This window comes from Micropterus dolomieu, linkage group LG14 (genome assembly GCF_021292245.1).
Source record: "Micropterus dolomieu isolate WLL.071019.BEF.003 ecotype Adirondacks linkage group LG14, ASM2129224v1, whole genome shotgun sequence".
NCBI lineage: Eukaryota > Metazoa > Chordata > Actinopteri > Centrarchiformes > Centrarchidae > Micropterus > Micropterus dolomieu.
The window spans coordinates 14,161,539-14,181,864 of NC_060163.1; the positions used below are offsets into that span (position 1 = coordinate 14,161,539).

General features: G+C 41.0%; 1 protein-coding gene across 1 annotated transcript in view; it reads left to right on the plus strand.

Moving 5' to 3' along the window:
• LOC123983506 (protocadherin-15-like) overlaps positions 1-20,326 on the plus strand; it is a 216,791-nt gene that overhangs the window by 193,217 nt on the left and 3,248 nt on the right. The window contains exons 34-37 of the mRNA XM_046069766.1: positions 6,703-6,724; positions 7,420-7,458; positions 7,711-7,784; positions 15,766-15,895. Of these exons, the coding sequence (XP_045925722.1) occupies positions 6,703-6,724; positions 7,420-7,458; positions 7,711-7,784; positions 15,766-15,895 (265 nt within the window). The remainder of the gene's footprint in view (positions 1-6,702; positions 6,725-7,419; positions 7,459-7,710; positions 7,785-15,765; positions 15,896-20,326) is intronic.

A 20,326-nucleotide genomic window follows, 5' to 3' on the forward strand; every position in this document is an offset into this window, starting at 1 on the left:
TAAACAGGAGTGTGAAAAACACAGAGCTGCATTAAAGAGGTTGCAGGCAGTGTTTCTGTTTCAGCTGACTGGGTTGGAAATGTTTTATGTTAAGATTAGCTTTCAACCTCGGTGTGTTGCATGTCATTGCACACGCTCAGCGTATCTCGCGGACAGATTCTGATTTCTCTTTTTCAGTTCTTATTGTGTGCTTTTGCTAAAGAACAGACATCTTTGGGAATATGTATTGTTTAAAACATTCAGCAAAGCAGACTGCATTTAATTGAAACTGAATTGTGAAACGGAGATGTAGCAAGAGAGCGGCTGTTGTATAATTGTACAAGTCACAGGTTTGATCCTCGCTACAGAGAATATCATGAGAAATGTGGTCATTGAAGCGGCAAATAGCGATGTGTGTTACATATGGCTTTGACCTGCTGTATTAACTGTAGTTTTTCTGTGCAAAGATGAATTATCATCAGCCTTTCCAATGTGCCCACTTTCAGTTTGACTTCTTAGTAAAGTGATTTCCATAATATGGATAAACTGCTGTAATTCCCTGACTTGTCATCTAGCACCACTGTATGGTCCAAATTTTAATTTGTCAAATACTTAAAACATTTCTGCAAAACTAATGACATTTCCGTCATCCTCAGCTGGATTTTGTGTTGTGGTGGTTAACATGGTAAACGTTAAATCAACTAGATATCAACATGTTAGCATTGTGTCTGTGAGTTAGCATGTTTAGCTCCAAGCACTGTGTCAGAGTACAGCCTCACAGAGCCTCTAGCATGGCTGTAATTTTTTAGTCTTGTTTGAAAACCGGACTTAGCCGTTTTAGCGATGTCATCATGATCCCAGATCCCATTTGGTGAGTGTTACCATAATAGAAATGAGAAAATAAGAGTTGTAATAAACCACAATTGTTTGGTCACTGGGCCATGTCCTCTGGGTATGAGAAGCAACTAAATATCTATAAGAATATTGTGGTAGTTTTGTTGGTATAAATCTGCTTAGACAAGAAATTTTAACCTTAGATTATATATCATAAGTGATAAAGCTGTTTGAAGCTGGAACACAGCTGGTTTGTCTCCAACGGTCCTGGCCACATTTTACAACACAAAAGGAGCACCTTCTTTACATACTGAGGGTTTACCCTCCTTCAAATAGGTTTATTCTGTGAACATGAAGAGAGTTACTTTTGACATTATTGTGTACAGAACACGCAATATCATTGAGAGATGTGAAATGCGAGAGAAAGGGTTGTGGGGAGAGAGAAGGCTGAAATAAGCAGAGAGAGTGGGAGAAAAAGGGAGTAACAAATGAGTGGAGGAGTAACAGTGCAAAGGGCGAGGGAGCTACAGTAGCTTTATGGGAGAGACGTGAGAGATAAAATATAGGAAGAAAATAGAAAAGACAAGAGAACACTGTTATTGGGTGTTGTAGTCTTTTCTTTAAGAGCTAATAATATTTCTCTCCTGTCTTTCTGTTTCTCTTACGTACTGTGAAACAAGGTGGGGAGGACACAAAGAGTGAGAGTCAATTATGTCAGGTGTGTGTGTGTGTGTGTGACGGAGATCAAATAGCTTTTTGTGTGTGTTTGTCTCCAGAGCACCTAATAATGTGGTCTCTCACAGCAACAAGGACACAGAGATAGACTTGTCTCCACAGACACAAGCATAGACTACGCATCACACAAGGCTGGGCACATGACTGCTGGCAGCTATAATCTGGAGAGTATACACACACAAACACACACACACAGTGATGGTGAAAGGGGCTATTTCCTTCTAACCTGTATATCACCCAAAAAACAACCTTTTCGTCTATGTATTCCTTCCATTTATCCCTCCGTTTACTCACCCATTCAGCCTTTTCTATTCATCCACTGATATGTCCATCAAATCTACCCATACTTCCTTCCATGCCTTTATTTAACCGAATAATCTTCTCTTTTTGAAGCACTCTCAATCATTCAAAACTGCATTTTGATTCTGAATGAGGGAGCACAATTTCTCCTTGAAGTCTGCATCTGTGTCTGTTTGTGTGTTAAGACGCACAATTATATTCTCATCTGAATGTATTTAATGAAATGCTCATTGCATTTGTGTGTGTGTGTGTGTGCGCGTTCCTGTGTGTCTTTGCACTCTAATTTCTAACAGAAAGAAGAATCTTTTGTGTCCTCTAAAAGTCACCATTTGTTGTTCTGTGATATATCTTCATTTGATCAGCTCATTACCTTGGTTTCACATGACAGTACATCCTGCCGGAAACATAGTTAAGACGCATGGACAGAGAGGTTTTTGGCAGTTTTTCTTATTTTGCTATTCATTTATTTGTATTTTTCCCTTTGGCTTTTGTCTCATTGTTTTTCCCTCATTCTTTAAAGTTTGTGTCTTACAATATCTCACCGTCTCTCTCCATCTCTCTTTGTCCTATTGTATTTGTTTGCAGTTTTTCCCCCTTCATTTCACAGTACTGTAAACGTTATCAAGCTCATTTGTTCATACTATCATCAACTTGGCTGCTGGGTGCACCCAGTCTGATATGTGGTGAAATGAATTGTCAGAGTTTATTATTTTCCCACAAAGTGTATTAAAATCAATCAAGAGGAAATTATCTTAAAGGAATAGTTCAGCATTTTGGGAGAAACACTCAATCAATTTCTTGATGTGAGTTGGGTACGTATGGTGCCACTCTTGTCTGTAAGGCTATTATGAAGCAATATACAGCCAGTGGAGAATTAGCTTAGCTTAGGATAAGGAGTGGAAGCAATGGGAGAAACGGTTGCACGTAAAACCACAACTTGTCTTTTACATTTTGGTGTTTGTATGGAAAAAAGTTATAACATGTTTATTACTAAACTTAAGACATGCTTGTAGGGTTTTGATTTTCTTACCTTTGGACAGAGCCAGGGTAGCTGTTTCCACCTGATTCCAGTCTTTATGCTACTAAGCTAACAGCCAGCTGGCTTTAGCTCCATACTTGGCCTACAGATACAGTACCGGTATCAATTTTATGTAACTTTAAGCAAGAAAGCAAAAAAGTGTATTTCCAAATATATCAAACTATTCTATACTTTATTAGGACAATGTTTATAGAGTATAACACACAGAAGCTGAGGGTGTGACTTACACTTTGTTATCAGGGCAAAAAACGTTTCCACACATCATGTAACAGGAATATAATAATTAAAATGTAATGCAGACAGCTTAATTGACATAATTACGCCCCTCTGATAAGTACATGAGAGCATCTTCTTTGGACTTGGTTTGATTTTCTATCTTCACTTGATGTCAAACTAAGCCAAGAGTAATCACACACAACATAAGCAAAGGATTGCCTTCAGGGTTTGGGAAAATCAGCCAGACGCCTGTCTCATAGGAAATGGTCAAATGTTTAGAAAGAAATGTTAGATCACTTTACTGGTTATTCAAAGCATACTGGAGATTTCTGGTGAAGGAGCCATGCTATCCATAGACATTTCTGATAATAGCTGAAATGAATAGGAATACAATTTTGGAGACGCTCCAGTAATGATTTTGTTCTCTGCCTGTGAAAGCTATCCTACCTCAATGGTGTAATGCGTAAAATCTCAATTAATAATGATATTCTGTTAGGATTGTCTATATTAGCCCTAAAAATATTGATCTTCTAAACTCATTGGTAATAATTGAAAATATAAATTACTAACAGGAGTCTCGATTTACTGACCTGGTGACCAGATTTGGCCTTCAAGACGATTTCAGGCCTCCCTCTAATATACTAAGAATGTTATTTACCAAATGAAAGGTTTGGTAAAGTATTTCCATACTGACCAGCTGTGCAACCATACACCACATTGCTCAGGGTTGTTTTGATTGCTACGTGCTGTAGTGGGACAACAGTGTGGATTTGTGCATTTTATATTAAATAAATTTGGAGCTACTCCAAATTCCTCTTTTCCTCTCCCAGAGAGGAGCAGGGGGGTTAAAGATCAACTTTCAACAGACTGCTGAAGAGACCCCCAACGGAAGGGGGGTGGAAAAGTTGCTTTCTCTAAGTGCTATTCATGAGCAGTTGATCGTAAAACTGGCACCTTTTTGATTCCGAAGCCCGATAACGCGGTGCCTGACTGTTAAACTGACAAAAGGGAAATTAACCAGAGATTACAAACAGCCTATCGGAACTCTCCTTAGAGGGGGGCAGGAAATCCTAAACTGCCCCCTCCCACACATGTAACCGTGGCAACTGACCTTGCTTTGTGTTTCATTACCCCATCAAAGGGATACCCCCTTTTACGCCTAAGTGTGACATAATCCAGGACAGCCGAACTTTAAATAAACAAAGACTGCAGTCCCCAAAGACCCAAAGTATTAACTGCTATCTGTTGTTGATATTAGTGCTGAAAAGAATCTAAATAAGCTACTTTTGCAGTGTTTTTATTTTCAGCAAGATTAAGGACACTCCTTCATCTTATGTGTAACGAATGCTTGTTCACAATACTTTCTCACACAATTCCTTTAGAAATGATGATAAAGAAATGTCATACTATACTCTTAATCGCCAGCTTGAATTTAAGGCCGAATAACTAAATTCCCCATTTCCTATGGAAAGGTTGTTTTGGATTAATCTAAGCTTTCCTCATGTAACCTGAGCTCCCCCAAGTGGACGAAATAAGTATTACATACCATCGTCGGAAATGCCGTTAATGTATAAATGTCAGGACCAATAATGTGACAATTGTTTCCTGTTACCAAATGCTTAACTTAGAACGGTTTGACCACTGAGGTTTAATTGTGGAAAATATTTGATTATAATACGCGCAAATAGATTTTCTTTTCTTTTTAGACATTAAAGTTTAGAAAGGCAGTCCCTCGGGAAGCCGGAAACGATCCCTCGGGAACAAAGATCTGCCCTCTGGGGAATCACGACCCAGACAACAAAAGAGCGACACGCGACGTCGTTCGCTCTCTCCTTTCTTCTCTGCTCTTTTCTTCTCCTCGCGCTCTGGTCGTCCGCTCTGCTCTCTGGACACTTCGGCACGCGTCCGGCGTGCCTCTCCCGGCAACGCCCTAAGAGTTCGACCAGCGCAACGAAGCCTTTGTTTCGCTTGAAGCTACACACGCAAAGTGCCGCGACATCAATTTGCCCCTCAGTTTGTTTTTATTTTCTTTCTTTCGTTTTGTTAAAGTTCAGTCCGTTAAGTTACACTGGTCTAATTCAGGAACGACCAAGTTCCCTTTTAAGCTTTTTCATCAAGCCAACTTCACCGAGGTCAGACCAAGCCACGTGGTCTCGCCAGCGGCAACGAAGGACTCCTGGAAACAACCGAATTGCCAGACGGAGGACGGCCAACCCTTGAGGTTTTTCTTCAGACACGGAGAATCCCTAGCAAAAAGCCAGGATCGGGCAGCTAGTGTGGGACCTGTGCAACAGGCCAAAGCAGGCCGCCGACAAGCAGTAAGACCAAACAAAGCATTCTGTGGTCAGGGATGTCCCATAGTGTTAATATTGTCTTTTTAACTCCTAAACTCATAGCTTACTTTCATTAGTTCTCCTCTGCCGTATGAGTCAAATGCTTCCCACAATCGAACCTCCATTTCTCACTGTTCAGCCATTGTTTATTTTCCCTGATGTATTTAACCACCCTTTTATATCGCTTTAGTTAGTTAATAAATTCACTGTAATCAAGGAACTGTGTGTGTTGACTATTTCCACGTCCCTGCCAAGAGAATTGACCCTTTAGATATGAGACTGACTGATAGATTTAAGATAATTTATCGATTATTAACTAACTGATCACTAGTAATAATTGTATAATTATTAAAAGCTACCTAGAGGTCCGGAGACTCTAGGATAGTAACAACTCCGGTGGTGCCCTTTTTAAACGGAAGCTTTTTATGGATTAATATATATTTGAATATTAAATTCATTATTGGGTATTAATTCTCATAAATGTATTAAAATTCAGAGCTAAGTTTTAGACATGCTACAGTGCTGCTAAACTTCAACAAATAACAGATATCTGTTGTTGTTGAAGCGGAGAGTATGTGCTGTACCAGCGCAGTACTGTATTTATGCTAAACAGTCAGTTTACGTGCACCGATTTTACATTACACATGCATGTGTTGTGTGTATCTGTCCTGATAATAAATAGTCCTGTGCTCATAAATAAAACATGCCTCCTATTAAACTAGTCACAAATTACATGGTAATTGAAAAATGTGTTCATTATTGTTGTGGCTAATGTTGACATACCCCATCTACGGTTTTCTCAACAATAGAATGAGCTCATTTGGGTTGTGATTATTAAATATTTATGAAGCTATAATCAGAATATTTACCAGAATAAGACAACAAAATAAACAGTAAATGACGTGCGGGACTATACTGTATTTTCTCAACTTTCTCATTTTGTGTTGTCCTTTAGTCTTTTTCTCTCTTAGATAGCCCTCCCTGTCTCTCCATTTATCTCAAAACACACACACACACACACACACACTTGCATACATACACTCATACACATCTCATCTTCTTGGAAACTGTAAAATGTGATATATTTCCAGCTACTTCCATTTGGGTCTTGATTGAAACATCTTATTTCCTCTGCAGTAAGGAAAATGCACAGCAAAGTGCTGACATGTATTAAAACATGTCTACTTCAGGAGGAATATGTTAAATGACAGACTTTCTTGGTAATGTTGGTTAGAGGTCTTTCTGTTTTTGTCTTTGATCTTCTAGGCGTGGATACGGTCAACACGAGGTAGGTGTCGTTCACTGTGTGCACGCCCTATAGCTGCATGTGTTATTCACTTTTTTTTTCTTTTCCTCTGATGCTTAGTGGTGTCCTTCATTGTTGTCTGCTCTTTTTACTCTTTTCCGTTTGATGTAATCAAGACGGAGCAGCGTGTAATCAGTGCCTTGTATTTACAACTTGTTGTATCTACATAATTGACTGTCTCGTTTGAAGACCTCTGCAGTCCATTGATGGCACATATTAAAATGTAAAAAAGACACCGATAAAGGAAGTCAGCCAAATCTTTTTAAAATCCATAAAGTTGGAGATACAGAATTATCTGTATTCCAAAACAGTATATAGACATGCAAGAAAACAAATTTTACCAGATGTTGTTCAATATGTACAACAGTGGTTGTGTTGTTGTATAATAAATAGTCCATTTGCACAAATAGCGAAATAGTGTTTGACAGGATACACATTTTAAAACTTGGAAATATTTCATTTGGTGTTCACTCTGGGGGGGAAAAAATGTAATACCTGATCCAACAAAATTGATTGACAACACCAAATATAAACAAATGCCTAGACAGGATCATCTGCTTTCAAGCGATATTGGATGAGGAACATCAGGTGTTGATTTATACTGTTTTGGGGGTGAGCTCCGAACTTCTTCCATACAGTATGTCTTGTCATTCGCCACTTTTCTTTCCCTCTGGCAGACGCAACAACTTCTCCGACCTTCTCTGCTCAGACCAGAGGTACTCTGTCTCTCTTTTCTGAAATCGTCTTTAACTCCCCGTGTGTGCTTCTGCTTGAGTGTGTGGTGGGGGTTTTTAAGTGCAGTCCATGTAATCAGGGGTTAAAGAGTACAATTTCTTATGAGGGATGTGTTTTAAATAGGTATGCATATATGAGTGTGTATTTCTACAGATACATTTCAGTAAATGTAGTAGGTATGTATCTCTGTCTGCGTGTGGGAAGCTTCTAATAATGGTCTGTCAATCTAACAGGAGTTATCAATGGAATCTGGCATCGACCCCGGTCAGGACTACTACACACAAGATTATTACAACTATGATCACGGGTTTGTATGGCTCATTGTTTAGACGTCATTATCACTTTTTGTAAAATTTAGTTACTGAAGCTTTGGTTTTGCTCATAAAAAGTGTTCGGTGAGATGTATGAAAAATAATAGAATACGGTTTATTACTTAGGTTATTTTGCATATATATTTGCTATGTCATGATACTGGCAAATATCAATTTCAGAATATATCCTTATCAATTCTTATTTCAGCCCTATTGCTAACTATGATTATTTTGCCAAAAACATAAACATTGCATAAACAACACTGTAATTGTAGATGAGAAGTGATGCTGGCCCCCTTTTGCAGCATTTTATATTTGTCCCTTGCAGTGTAGTGATCTTAGAGTATGATACAATACAGTATTGTATATGGATTACTTACCAGTAGTGACATGACAGATACTGAGGGCAGAGAATACAGGCAGGTCCCCACTGTGTCATATCTGACCTTCGAGCTCTGGCAGTGGCCGACAGGGTTCACCTCCACACTGATGAAACATATTTCCTCCTACATGAGTCTAGAGTTCACTGTGAGCACGGCACATCCAGCTGAGCCTCGTGCTGCTTTTGATATCAAGCTGACCTGTGTCAGTCACACAGTGTGATGGCTGCTGTGAAACGTCGACACCAGTTCCTCATACCGGCCTTTCCACTCATGCATGGTGTATTATGTTTTTGAACTACAGGAAGTCAGAATAGTTGGAGGACAATCTTACAGTGATTTTGTTCAAAGTGTGTGTGTGTGTGTGTGTGTGTGTGTGTGTGTGTGTGTGTGTGTGCATGCATGTACTGCGCACATGTGTGTCATTCCTTGGATGACAGCAAGAAATTCTGTGTAGGAATGGCAATATATTGAGCACACATATACAGACACATTAGATCAAAGCATTTATGAACAAGACCTCTGAAGACTTATTGCATCCCTCCCAAGTGTGTGTGTGTGTGTGTGTGTGTGTTATTCTGCACCCAGCCTGCCATCTGTGATGTATTGTGTAATTTTTATAATTTTAGCTGCAGACTCCCAGGAACTTGATTTTATACGCCCACCCACACTCACACATAAATACACAGTAGCAGACACACACACACACACGCACACACACACAGAAATTATGTCATGGCAAACACATTCACTCACTCACTCATACACTCACTCATTCTTTCTTTCACAAACATACACACACACACACACACACACACACACACACAAACACACAAACAGCTAATTCTTTCTGCCTAGCATTGGAATAGTGTAGCAGCTAATCAGGCAGCCAGGCGTGGAAGCAGACAATGGGCCAGATGCTGTTGGCTTAGAGCAACAACCACAAACTCATGTCTGACTCTGTACACACACAGGCGCGGGAAATCAGACTTTGTGACCCGGTGGGATTCAGATGTAATCATTTCATTTGTCGCAGTTGTGAATGAAAGGCGCAGGATTTTGTCAAAGACTATGCTAACAAATGCTAAACCGCCTCTCAGGACACAGACAAAGTTTCAGAGTTCAGCAAGTGTTGTTTTTAGAGAAATAGACAACATCTGTCCCAGTATTTACTTTCACAGCGATAGTAATCCATTTCAAACCCATTTGGAGGGATGCATCATAACCTTTTGACCTTTCTTTTTATCTGTCTTCAAAAGAGGAGATCAAAATGGGATTTTCACTGCATATGGGAATGCAGCCATCTGCCATTGGCGTGATTCTTATTGGATTTACACAGATGCTGAAAATAACTGGAACCATTTGTTGCATAGGTCTGATGTTTTGATGCATGTCGCAGAAACACAAAACAACTAAAAAAAAACATGTTGCCCTCTAGTCAAGAGTGAAATACTCAACCCATACAAGCCACGGAGCAATAAGGGATTAAATCCTGCTTTTCCAAAATCGTTATTGGCGTGGGTGATGAGCAGTCTGACTGTCATGAAGCTGGTAGGTGCGTAGTTAGGGCACCCACATGAAAAATATAAGATGAGGAGAGCGAAATCTGGCATTAATCAATGAAGATGCAGTTTTTATGTTGTAAACAGAAGCAGGACAAAGGTGAGAACAAAGAGAGGAGAATAGGAGAGGTCTGCATGTCCAGCTTGTTTTAGGTAGGGTGTAAGGTGTACGAAGACATTCATTACAGATGGGCAGGGGTAAAATATGAAAGTGTCTGTGATGATTCAACATTTTGGGAAATATGCTCATTTGCTTTCTTGCCGAGAGTTGGTTGAGGAGATCGACACCACTCTTGTATCTATATGTTAAGTATGAAGCTACAGCCAGTTAGCTTAGCTTAGCATAAGACTGGAAAATAACAAAATCGATCTACCAGCGCCTCTAAAGCTCACTAATTAAAACATTATATCTAAATTCTTTAATCCATACAAAAAAAAACAACTTGTGATTTTACTGGAGGTTACCAAGGGTGCAGGTTTGCATATGGACGTTTTAGGAGAACAGCGTTGTCCCAGCCATTATTTGAGCAAACTTGTCTGCATTAACTTTTTGATGTGAAGTCACATTAGATTATTCTAGGCATCATTCTCAACACAGCATTATGCTGTGTTCACACTGAAAGCAAATTTTGGGCGGCTTGATTACATACAAAGTCAATGCAAAGATGCAAATTCCTGTGAATTCGGTCCGGGCGGTGCTGAAGATGCGTTTGATGCGGCATTTGCAGGTTCACTCGGGTTCAGATTTTTTTACTTGAGCGAGAAATTTGCGTGATGCTATGTTGCGAAATCCTGACAGCGGTGAGATTTTCTGGGTGTCACCGATAGCTTCAGAGCGTTGTTTGGTGAGGACCAGGCAGAGCGGGGGAGTGACATGCTGCTGGCCAATGGAGAGCTGCTAAACTACGGGGAAGTGTAGAAGAAAGAGCCGAAAGTGAAAGAGGGAGCAGCGCTACAGCTTTTGGACAAATAAACACCCGTAATCGGTCTGGATTATACTCTGACAAGGCCGTTTACCCGCAGGAGGAGCTCAGAGTTAACTGCCTTTATTAAATTAGCTTTCTACTTTAGTTTTTGAGATTACAATATTGATTTATCTTCACTCGCGCTTCTCAGCAGCTAGCTTCCATGCACATCCGGTTCCACTGTTGTCATTAGCGCCGGTTGGCGCCCAGAGTTGTGTTGGACTACTACTTCATATTTATAGAAAAACCAGACAAAACTGGACATTGCTTGGAGAAAAGAAAGCGAGGAAATTGAACTACCTGGTGAGTTCAGAAAATATGTGTATGTAAGTTTATTCCAGCTATTGTTGTACTTTACTGTGAACAAGTTAGCATAGCATAGCCCTGATTGAGCCGAACTCCATTCAGAAAACAAACATTTAAAAAGTTGTTGTCCTGCTGACTTGCAGACAGACCTGACAAAGCATGAATTCATATGTCTAACAAATCGGCATCATATTGTAGTTATTTCAGCATCAGATTGATCCATTTATTGCAATTAAATCACAATAAAATGTTTACTTTGGGTTCACATAGCTGTAATATTCGCATGTTGTGTTTATTCGCTTATTGCGTTGTGTGTGAACACTCAGCAGTGGTCCAGCGATAAAAAACGCGCGAGGAAACCGTTACAAGGACTAAATTCACGTTGTATGTGAACACGGCACAATGTGCCATCCCAGAAGCTACGTCCAATTATTGAGCAAGATATATGTGACCATTGCTCAGCTGTTGTTTCAGAACCATGGACTGCAGTGAGAGAGAGCTGCAAGCCGCCAACAGCGGTTTTTATGCGCCTCCCCCCCTGCTGATTTTGACAGAGAATTTAGCTCTCTGCAAGTGCTATGTTATTATGTGAGCGCTCTGCTTAATAAATGTATTCTTTGATTTTGAAACAGTAGCCTCAGGACTTTTGTCCATATTGCCTTTTTTACCCAAAAGCGCTTAATCCCAGCCCTTCATCCCAGCACTTTTCTGCCAGAGAAAAACTATATGGACACACAACCTTATGTTGTTGTTATTTAAGCTTTCTGAAGCTATTGGATATTGAAATCAATTCATTTTATTTTATGAAAAAAAACGGGCCCCTTACAGTTATTAACAGCCCCCTCAGTCACTTCGTCCTGACACTTCGGATGGGGCATGCTGTGTCCCTACCAATGCTGAGACCAAACCTATGCCCTTGTGCTGGAATATTTCTTGACTGTTCCCAGCCAAGAAATAAGCTGACAGTCTCAGTCTCCTGACGTCAGCTTCATTTTTAACAGACAGTTATGAGAGTGGCGTCAATCTTCTCATTTCACTCTTGGCAAGAGGGAAATTAAGTCTATTTCCCATAACTGTTCCATTTTTCCCCATCTGTAATTCATGTATTCATACACCTTGCACCTTGGGGAATTTGCAAGAAACAGATGCATCAAACTCCAAAGAACATTTGGTCCTTACTTTTCCGATAATGCAACTCAGTAGTGTTTCACTTTATAACGCCCGTCTGGTAAATGACCACATCTTTCAATCTCCAAACTGCCAGTGTGCAACGCATTCTTCCTGTTTAAAAACATGTGGTGCTGAAGCCAGGGGCGTTTCCAGGCTCTTGAAACATTGGGGGCTTAGCCCAGCCCAGAAATCTTTCATGTTTTCACCTTACAGTCTATGGTTTGACTTGTTTTCATCCCCACCCCCTGTTGCCGCCCAAAGTACGTCTGTAAAGCAACAGTAAATGACCTCTACACAGTAACCCAAACATCGGTCCCATTTTCTGATATCAACCAGGGGGGTCCTTTATTTTTATAAAGGGAAGAACATAAGTTTGGGTGGCAGGTGACAATTCAGAATATAAAAATAGAATTGAATGTAATGCAGTAGCTTAATTTTTTTTTTTTTAAATATTTTATTTTAATTTAATTTATATTTATATTGCATTGCAGGTTTTCTTATTGTGCAAATAAACCTTTCTCATAGCATTTTATTTGTTAATTAACATTTCTTGGTGCAAGCTATTTTTCAGTGGCCACAGCTCTCCTTTACTCATTCAAGTGCCTGCTCTATGCAGGGTAGGCTATGCAGCTGATGATGAAGCTACTGCAGCTCCTGTGTCAAACATATCGGTTATTTTCGTGTATTTTGTGATTTTTTTGGCCCACAAGAAACAGCTCGAGCAAAGGGGGAGGGAGTGGGCCAATCATTGGCCCATTTTTTAAAATCAGTTAACCCTATATATATGCCAGATTACCAGTCCACCCCTGAGGCTACTACCCCCCTTTAGACCGTCTGACAGACACAGAGCCCGTCTGGGACTGTAGCCTATGAGACGAGAGCACTGATCTTCATCAGAGGAAGAAAACCGAAACTGAAAATATCACCATAATTCTACACAAATGTTCACTTCAGCAACTCTGATAAAGTGCAGCTCTCAGCCGTTTTAGAGGGAATGAAGCATCCTGGAGACAGTAAAACAGTAGTGTCTCACAACGAGTGGGACAGAGACAGCAGGACACAGAGCGACAGGTGTCAGTGTCGCGGGCAGGTGTGATATTCTCTCATTACTGTGCGGCAACTGTTAACCGTTTGTGTTGAATAAATGGTTTATTTCAGTTTACAAAACACGGAAAAAAATAACAATTTGTGTGAATATGCAATTTACAAGAATCTTATATGTGCTTACACCAATCCATTCACACAAAATTACTCGCAACATTTGCAACCGAAAAAAAGAATAGGCTGAAGCCCAAGGCTTCCTGCGTGTTAACACATTGAATAGACACTGACCGACAACATTTATGTTTGATTACAATTTTGCAATTCAGAAGTCGCGGACAAGCGCTCAAGCTGTGAGCAATGCGCGCTCTCTCTCCCTCTCGCTCTCGTTCTCTCTCTAAATGCAGGCAGTCTGAGTAATGGTGGTGGGGTGGTCACATACGTGAACTTCAAATAAAATGTATCAATTATTGCGAGTAGCCTCCGCTCTTTGAAGACCTTAGAGAGATGCTGCGTCATGAAGATTATCACATATTAGCATGGAAAATATTTTGTTGCTGTTGTTGAGTTACATTCGGGGCTAAACTCAAAACATCCAGGGCTAAAGCCCCGGGAAAAATGACCTGGCGACGCTGTTGGCTGAAGCCCATGCTGAGGTTATTCAAGTGACATGAAATGAATCATTTTCTTTTCAAAGCTCACTGCAGAGCCATAGGAAGACACTGTACAATAGTTTTAACTGGTGGTGTAGGATTTGCCGTGATTAGTAAATTGACTTTCACATGTAAAATTAATACTCCCAAAACTCCTTTTAGATTTTATAAAAAAAAACTGAACATCCACTCTGAAAATGACAAACTTAAATGTCCACATTTTGTCACCAGAAGCTGAATATATATATATATATATATATATATATATATATATTCATTTCCTCAAAGTCACTTCTGTATGAATAGGCAGAACTTTTTAAAATTCTAATGTTTCATTTTGAAACAAAGCTGCAGATGAAGTCAAGCTGGCAATTATAAAACTAAACTAAAAACATTTTGTTTCACTTAGGCATTGAAAATTGGGATAATGTTCTCATCCAGTGACTTTTCAAGACTATTAAAGCATGCAGTACTACTAGTACTTTGTCATGTAGGCTCCTTACTGTGTGACTGTGATCACACGCAGGACTAACCAGACCACAACAATTATTTAGCATTTGGAGAGCCACCTGAAACAGGCCAGTTACCCAATTTGGTCCATTTTGGTCCATACACACACACACACACACTGCTGCAAAAACATACCATCCAGTCTTGGCTATAATGCCAGTGCATCTGGACACTTTGAACTGCATGAACTTGATTTTCAGTTTATTACTGCCCCCCAGTGGAGACATGGAGAGGGGGAGTAGTGAGAAAGAAAATGGGGGAGAAGAGTAAAGGGAAGAACAGAGAGAAAGAAATGGGAAGAAGGGCAAAAATAGATCACTCAGAAGGTAGAACATGCAAGCAAAGAGCTAGTATAGCCATTAAGTAATTTGATTGTGTGTGCACTTCAGTTTGAGTCTGCGGGTTAATGACTGTGAAATCCCATAAGCAGGTTTTAGTGGAAGGTTAAGACTCATTACTTTAGCTTGCAGTGGCCATACTGTAAGGATTATAACATTTATGTCTGACTTTTTCCTTCTGGCTTGAACCTGCCATAGTGCCACTGGTCACTTGTTTTTCTTTCCTTTGCCTCTTTTTTTCTCTAACATACCTCTCTACCTCACCCTTTTCTCACCCCAACATATCAGTCTTCCACTTGCCCTTTCCATTTCGTTATTACTTCAACTTCTCCGACCGGTTGACTGTAAGCAGAGTGATTACACAAGGCAACTTTTCTGTACAGCTCTGTTAGGGAACGCAGCCAAAGGACTTACGGCTGATTTGTTACTTTAATCACACGGAGGACATATTGTTTCCAGGATAGCATTTGAAAATATGTTTTTTTGACCCACCGGCTCTCCGAGTTGCTTGCTGCAGGGCACAGAGCCCAAGCCGTGATACACAACACAGTTTTTTGGCTGGTGGAGCCAGGCGGCCCTCCTGGCAACAGGTAACAAAGGGATACAAAAGGGAGGGAAATCGATTCCAGTGTGTTCTGCTAACAAAATGTCTCCTGGCAACAAACTGCTCCTTTTGTGATTAAGGCTGCTTTGCTTAGGCAAGTCATTGGACACTGCTTATCATTGGAGTGAACCACAGTATGCCCCGTGCATTACTGCTTTAAGTGGCTGTGATAAGCATTAGCCAAGTTCCCCAGTTTTGTTTGTAAAGCAAATTTCTCCCCTGTCTTAACTTCTGATTGGCTAAAGCTGCTGTACAATAACACAGCTTGCATTTATTTATTATTACTACATATAGCAAAAATTAATACTACATTGTTTGTAAGAAAAATAATCCTTCACAATGAATCGTAAAAATACAAAAAGATAGCAATTTCTGCTGTGTACAGCTTCTTATTAGCTGTTGCTTTTCTGCAATACTTTTTTTTTTCTCCCTCCCTTTCTTTGTCCAGTTATGAGCTTCCTCAATACGGCAGTCGCAGGAAGCTGATCTCACCCTCCGGCCTGTACGATGAATATGGAGAAGTTGTTGTTGATGATGATGGCAGCTACTACTACAGCCCACAGGAGTCTGACGGAGAGGTAAACAGAAAACTACTGTAGAGACACAACATAAAACCTTTTTAGATGTTCACTAACATAGGCTAGTACAAGTGTCCATGAAGTGTGAAGAGGAGAAATTGTTCATCTCAGTGACATTTATTGATTTTGCACCGTATTCTTATGGAGAAAACATAACTGTGGTGAAAGTACTGAATTAAAGTACAGTTCAGGCAAATAGTATTAAAAACAAAGTATGTTTTTAGTGATCACTAACATGATCTTTTGTTTACTTAAGGGTGATCGGCCCAATTTAAACCAAATTGACTATTTTTATCTTTAAACCCTTTCAATGAAATTCAGTATATAGTCTTTAGAAATTATCACACTGGTGGACTGTTAGGCTGCTTTGAAGGTTGGGACACACCGTTTTAAAGGGACAGTTCCAGTTTCCAGTTTGGGAAATATGCTTATTTGCTTTCTTGCTGGGAGTTAATTGACAATATGAATACGACTCTCATGTCTGTACAATGTAAAGTATATGAATCCAAGGCCAGCAGCTGATTAGCCTAGTTTAGCATAAAGACAGCTGTAAATGCTAGCCTGAGGGGATTTTGGAAATCAATTCTCTCCATGTTTTTGGGAATAAAATGTTATACAATTAAGGCAATGAATGATATATGAACAAACCCCTCTGTAAAAAACGTCAGAATATAGTCAGGAATTTTCTGGATGGAAGTGCTACTGAAGTAGAGATTTCAGGCTCAGAGTATGAGAAAAAACGAATTTAAAGAAAATGGCCTTCATGTTGTCAGAAATTAACACTAGCCAATCAGATTTCTTGCTTAGCTTACTTTCACGATTAGTTGCTGGTACAAAGGAAATTACCATAGTAGGATCCAACAACGTTGTGCAGGAGAGTTTTACAATGATATGGTGCAGACGACAGCAGGAGGACATGTTGAGGTAGAATGTTAACTTTTAGGAGAAATCTACAGATGCAGATAGACAAACTGTAGTAAAATAAACAACTAAATGTGTATTTTGGATGTTTCGTTACAGTAGTCTGAAAAAAGACATGTTATGGAAGCAAAGTAGCCCAAAATCTCAAAATTGACCAGTGCATGATAAAACAATGTTTTTGCCTGCCGTGTCTCGCCTTAAACTTTCAGGAACATCAATCTGTCCAGTTAGGAAGCATAAGTGATTGTGAATTCATGTCACTTACTTTGTTGCAACAGTAAGATGACCCCCAAAAAGGGAATGGTTTTACAGTTGGTGGCCACAGACCTCCTGACTGATTGTTCTCTAGTTCTGCATTTTGCTAGTGTCTTTGTCAATACTGGTAGCGTGGGGCAATACCTGCAGCCCATTCAGATTGCACAGGTATTCCAGCTCCTCCACGATGGCACATTCATATGTGCCGTTGCAAGAAGGTTTACTGTGTCTCCCAGCACAGTCTCAAGAGCATGGAGGTGATACCATGACAAGGGCCGTTACATAGGGAGAGCTGTGCAGGGCCATAGAAGGGCCTCAACCCAGCAGCAGGACTGTTATCTGCTCCTTTGTGTGAGGAGGAACAGGAGGAGCACTAACAAAGCCCTACAAAATGACCTCCAACGGACTACTGGTGTGCCTGTTTCTGACAAAACTGTCATAGGACAGTGCACTGTAGCAGTGCCTTTCATCGTTTCACCCGTACATGAGGCAGCATGCCTCCCCACCACCGGAGCTACATCATTTTTTCATCTAACTCTGCAAAAAAGCAATTGAGCAGATTTCCAAAAATGTCAAACTATTCTTACATTTAAGTTGTAAACTTGCTCTTGAATTATTTTTACAACAGGACATTCTTTGAATAACAGGTACAAGGTGGCTCCTAATAATACTTTAATAATACAAGGCCTGCTCCTAATAATACTTTAATCATTTATAGTGATGGTTTTTGCAGTTTACATGGCTTACTTGTTCCATTCCTAATATCATCATGACAACAGGTGAGGACACAGTTTCAAGGAGGTAGATTAGCCCCACACCCTTCCTATCTCCAACCCCATCCTCCACCTTCTCATGGGCCCTCAAGAAAGACCCCAGGAGCCCCAAGAACTGAGGGCGACAAAAAAAATCCATCAGAGGGTGGTGCCATCATGAACACGAAGCCTCTGAGCTTAAGCGCGGTTGCCCGGTTAAAGGCCTGGATGAGGGCGAGCACACTGCTGTGTTCTGGGAGTAAAATATCTGGACAACCTCCTACCATATACCCGCCCTGGAACAAAGCCAGGGTTAGGCCGGTGGAAGAGGGGGGAAGAGGTAGAGACAGATTGGAGGAAATAAAGGGGAAAGAAGGAATGGAAAAGGAATTTGAGAGACGGAAAGTAGGAAAAAGAATTAGCAAATATGGAGGACAAGATGAAGTGACAGAAAGGTGGAGGGAAAGAGGAGGCAGAGGAGAAATGGAAAGACAGGAAAGAAACAACAGAGGTGGCGTGACAAACAATGTGTTGAGAAATGCTGTTGAAGGAAGAGAAGGCGTCAGGCCAGAGCATAGGGGAGAGCTCCCTGGCTTGTCGTCCTCTGGCTACTTTGCCAGCCAGGACGGCTGCATGGTCATTGACGGGAGTTATTTCCAGACGTCCATTCACACTGATGGACTGTTTGACTGCTTTGAAGGCTGGGACTGTTAGGTTGCTTTGAAGGTTGCGACACACTATCATTTGAAAGGAACAGACAGTTCCACAGTTTGGGAAATGTGCTTATTCGCTTTCTTGCTGGGAGTTAGTTGAAAAGATGAATACCACCTCTCATGTCTGTACAATATACATTATAAGAAGCCACAGCCAGCAGCTGACTAGCCTAGCTTAGCATAAAGACGGGAAAAAGGGGGGAACAGCTAGTCTGGCTCTGTCCAACAGTTACAAAATCTGACACACCTCTAACCTCTAAGCCCTGCATGAAAAACACATTCATTTCAATGAGACTAGTCCAGCGACTCATGGCTCCAACACAGAGGGCCCCAGCAAAATAATGCAGGGTTGTTCTCTACTTTTTACCTCTCCATCATCATAGAGGAAAATAAATTAATTGTTGATAACTTTTTATTTTGAACAAGTGTTGAATAGACTGGCTCTATTACTCAAACTAGACTTTCTAGATTGTATTTCATCATCTCCCCGGTACATGAGGCAGCGTGCCCCCACCACCACAGCTGCATGACCTTTTAATCTAACTCTTGGCAAAAAAGCAAGTGAGCGGACTTCCCAAAATGTCAAACTATTCCTACATTTAAGTTGTAAACTCTGCTATGACATGTTCATATCATGTAACCTTTCATAGTACCATCAGTAGTGCTAGCAACACCCCGTGAAAGAGTAGTACAAGGTTAAAGCCTGCTCCTAATAATTCTACTAACATTAATAGTGATTTTTTTTGCAGTTCGCATGGCTTACTTGTTACATTCCTAAATGTTCTTATTTGGTTTTGGACTAATATCATCACGACAACAGGTGAGGAGACAGTTGCAAGGAAGTAGATTACCCCCACGCCCTTCCTGCCTCCAGCCCCATCCTCCACCTTCTCATGGGCTCTCAAGAAAGACCCCAGGAGCTCCAAGAGCCGAGGGCGTCAAAAAACAACCGTCAGAGGGTGGTACCACCATGAACACTAAGTCCAAGAGCTCAAGTGCTGCCCGGTTGAAGGCCGTGATGAGGTCCTCTGGGAGTAAAACATCTGGACAACCTCCTACCATCCACCTGCCCTGGAACAAAGCCAGGGTCAGACCGGTGGAAGAGTGGGGAGGAGGTAGAGACAGATTGGAGGGGGAAGAAGGATTGGGAAAGGGATGTGAGAGAGAGGAATCGGGGAAAAGAGAAAACAAATGGGGAGGAGGCGGTGAAATGACAGAAAGCGGTAGGGAAAGAGGAGACAGAGGAGAAATGGTAACATGGGGAAGAAACAGCAGAGGTGGCGTGACAAACAATGTGATGAGAAATGCTGCTGAAGGAAGAGAAGGCGTCAGGCCAGAGCATAGGGGAGAGCTCCCTGGCTTGTCGTCCTCTGGCTACTTAGCCAGTCTGTACAGCGGCTTGGTCATTAACGGGAGTTATTTCCAGACGTCCATTGAAGCCAGCAAACCCCCGCCAGTGAAACAAAAGCTAAGCGAGGCCCTCAGTTTTATCTCCCTCACCAGAAGGCTCCACGGACCCACCAGGGTGGGAGACGAACAGTGGAGCAATGGAAAAAGCTGGGACAGAGCAGGGGAGAACAGTAGGAAGATGGATGGCTCTGTAGGAGATATGAGTGTTTCCTCATCAGTGTCTGAGAGAGCTGTGGGAGAGGGGAGGAGGGGTTGGGAGAGGGAGTTAGGAGAGGAGAATAGTTCCTCCGAGGGGTGGTGGAAGAAAGAAAAAAGATTTCATGACAGTGATTCAGAAACAGGAAGTGGCAGCAAAGAGTCTCACGCAGAGCTCAGTCTGT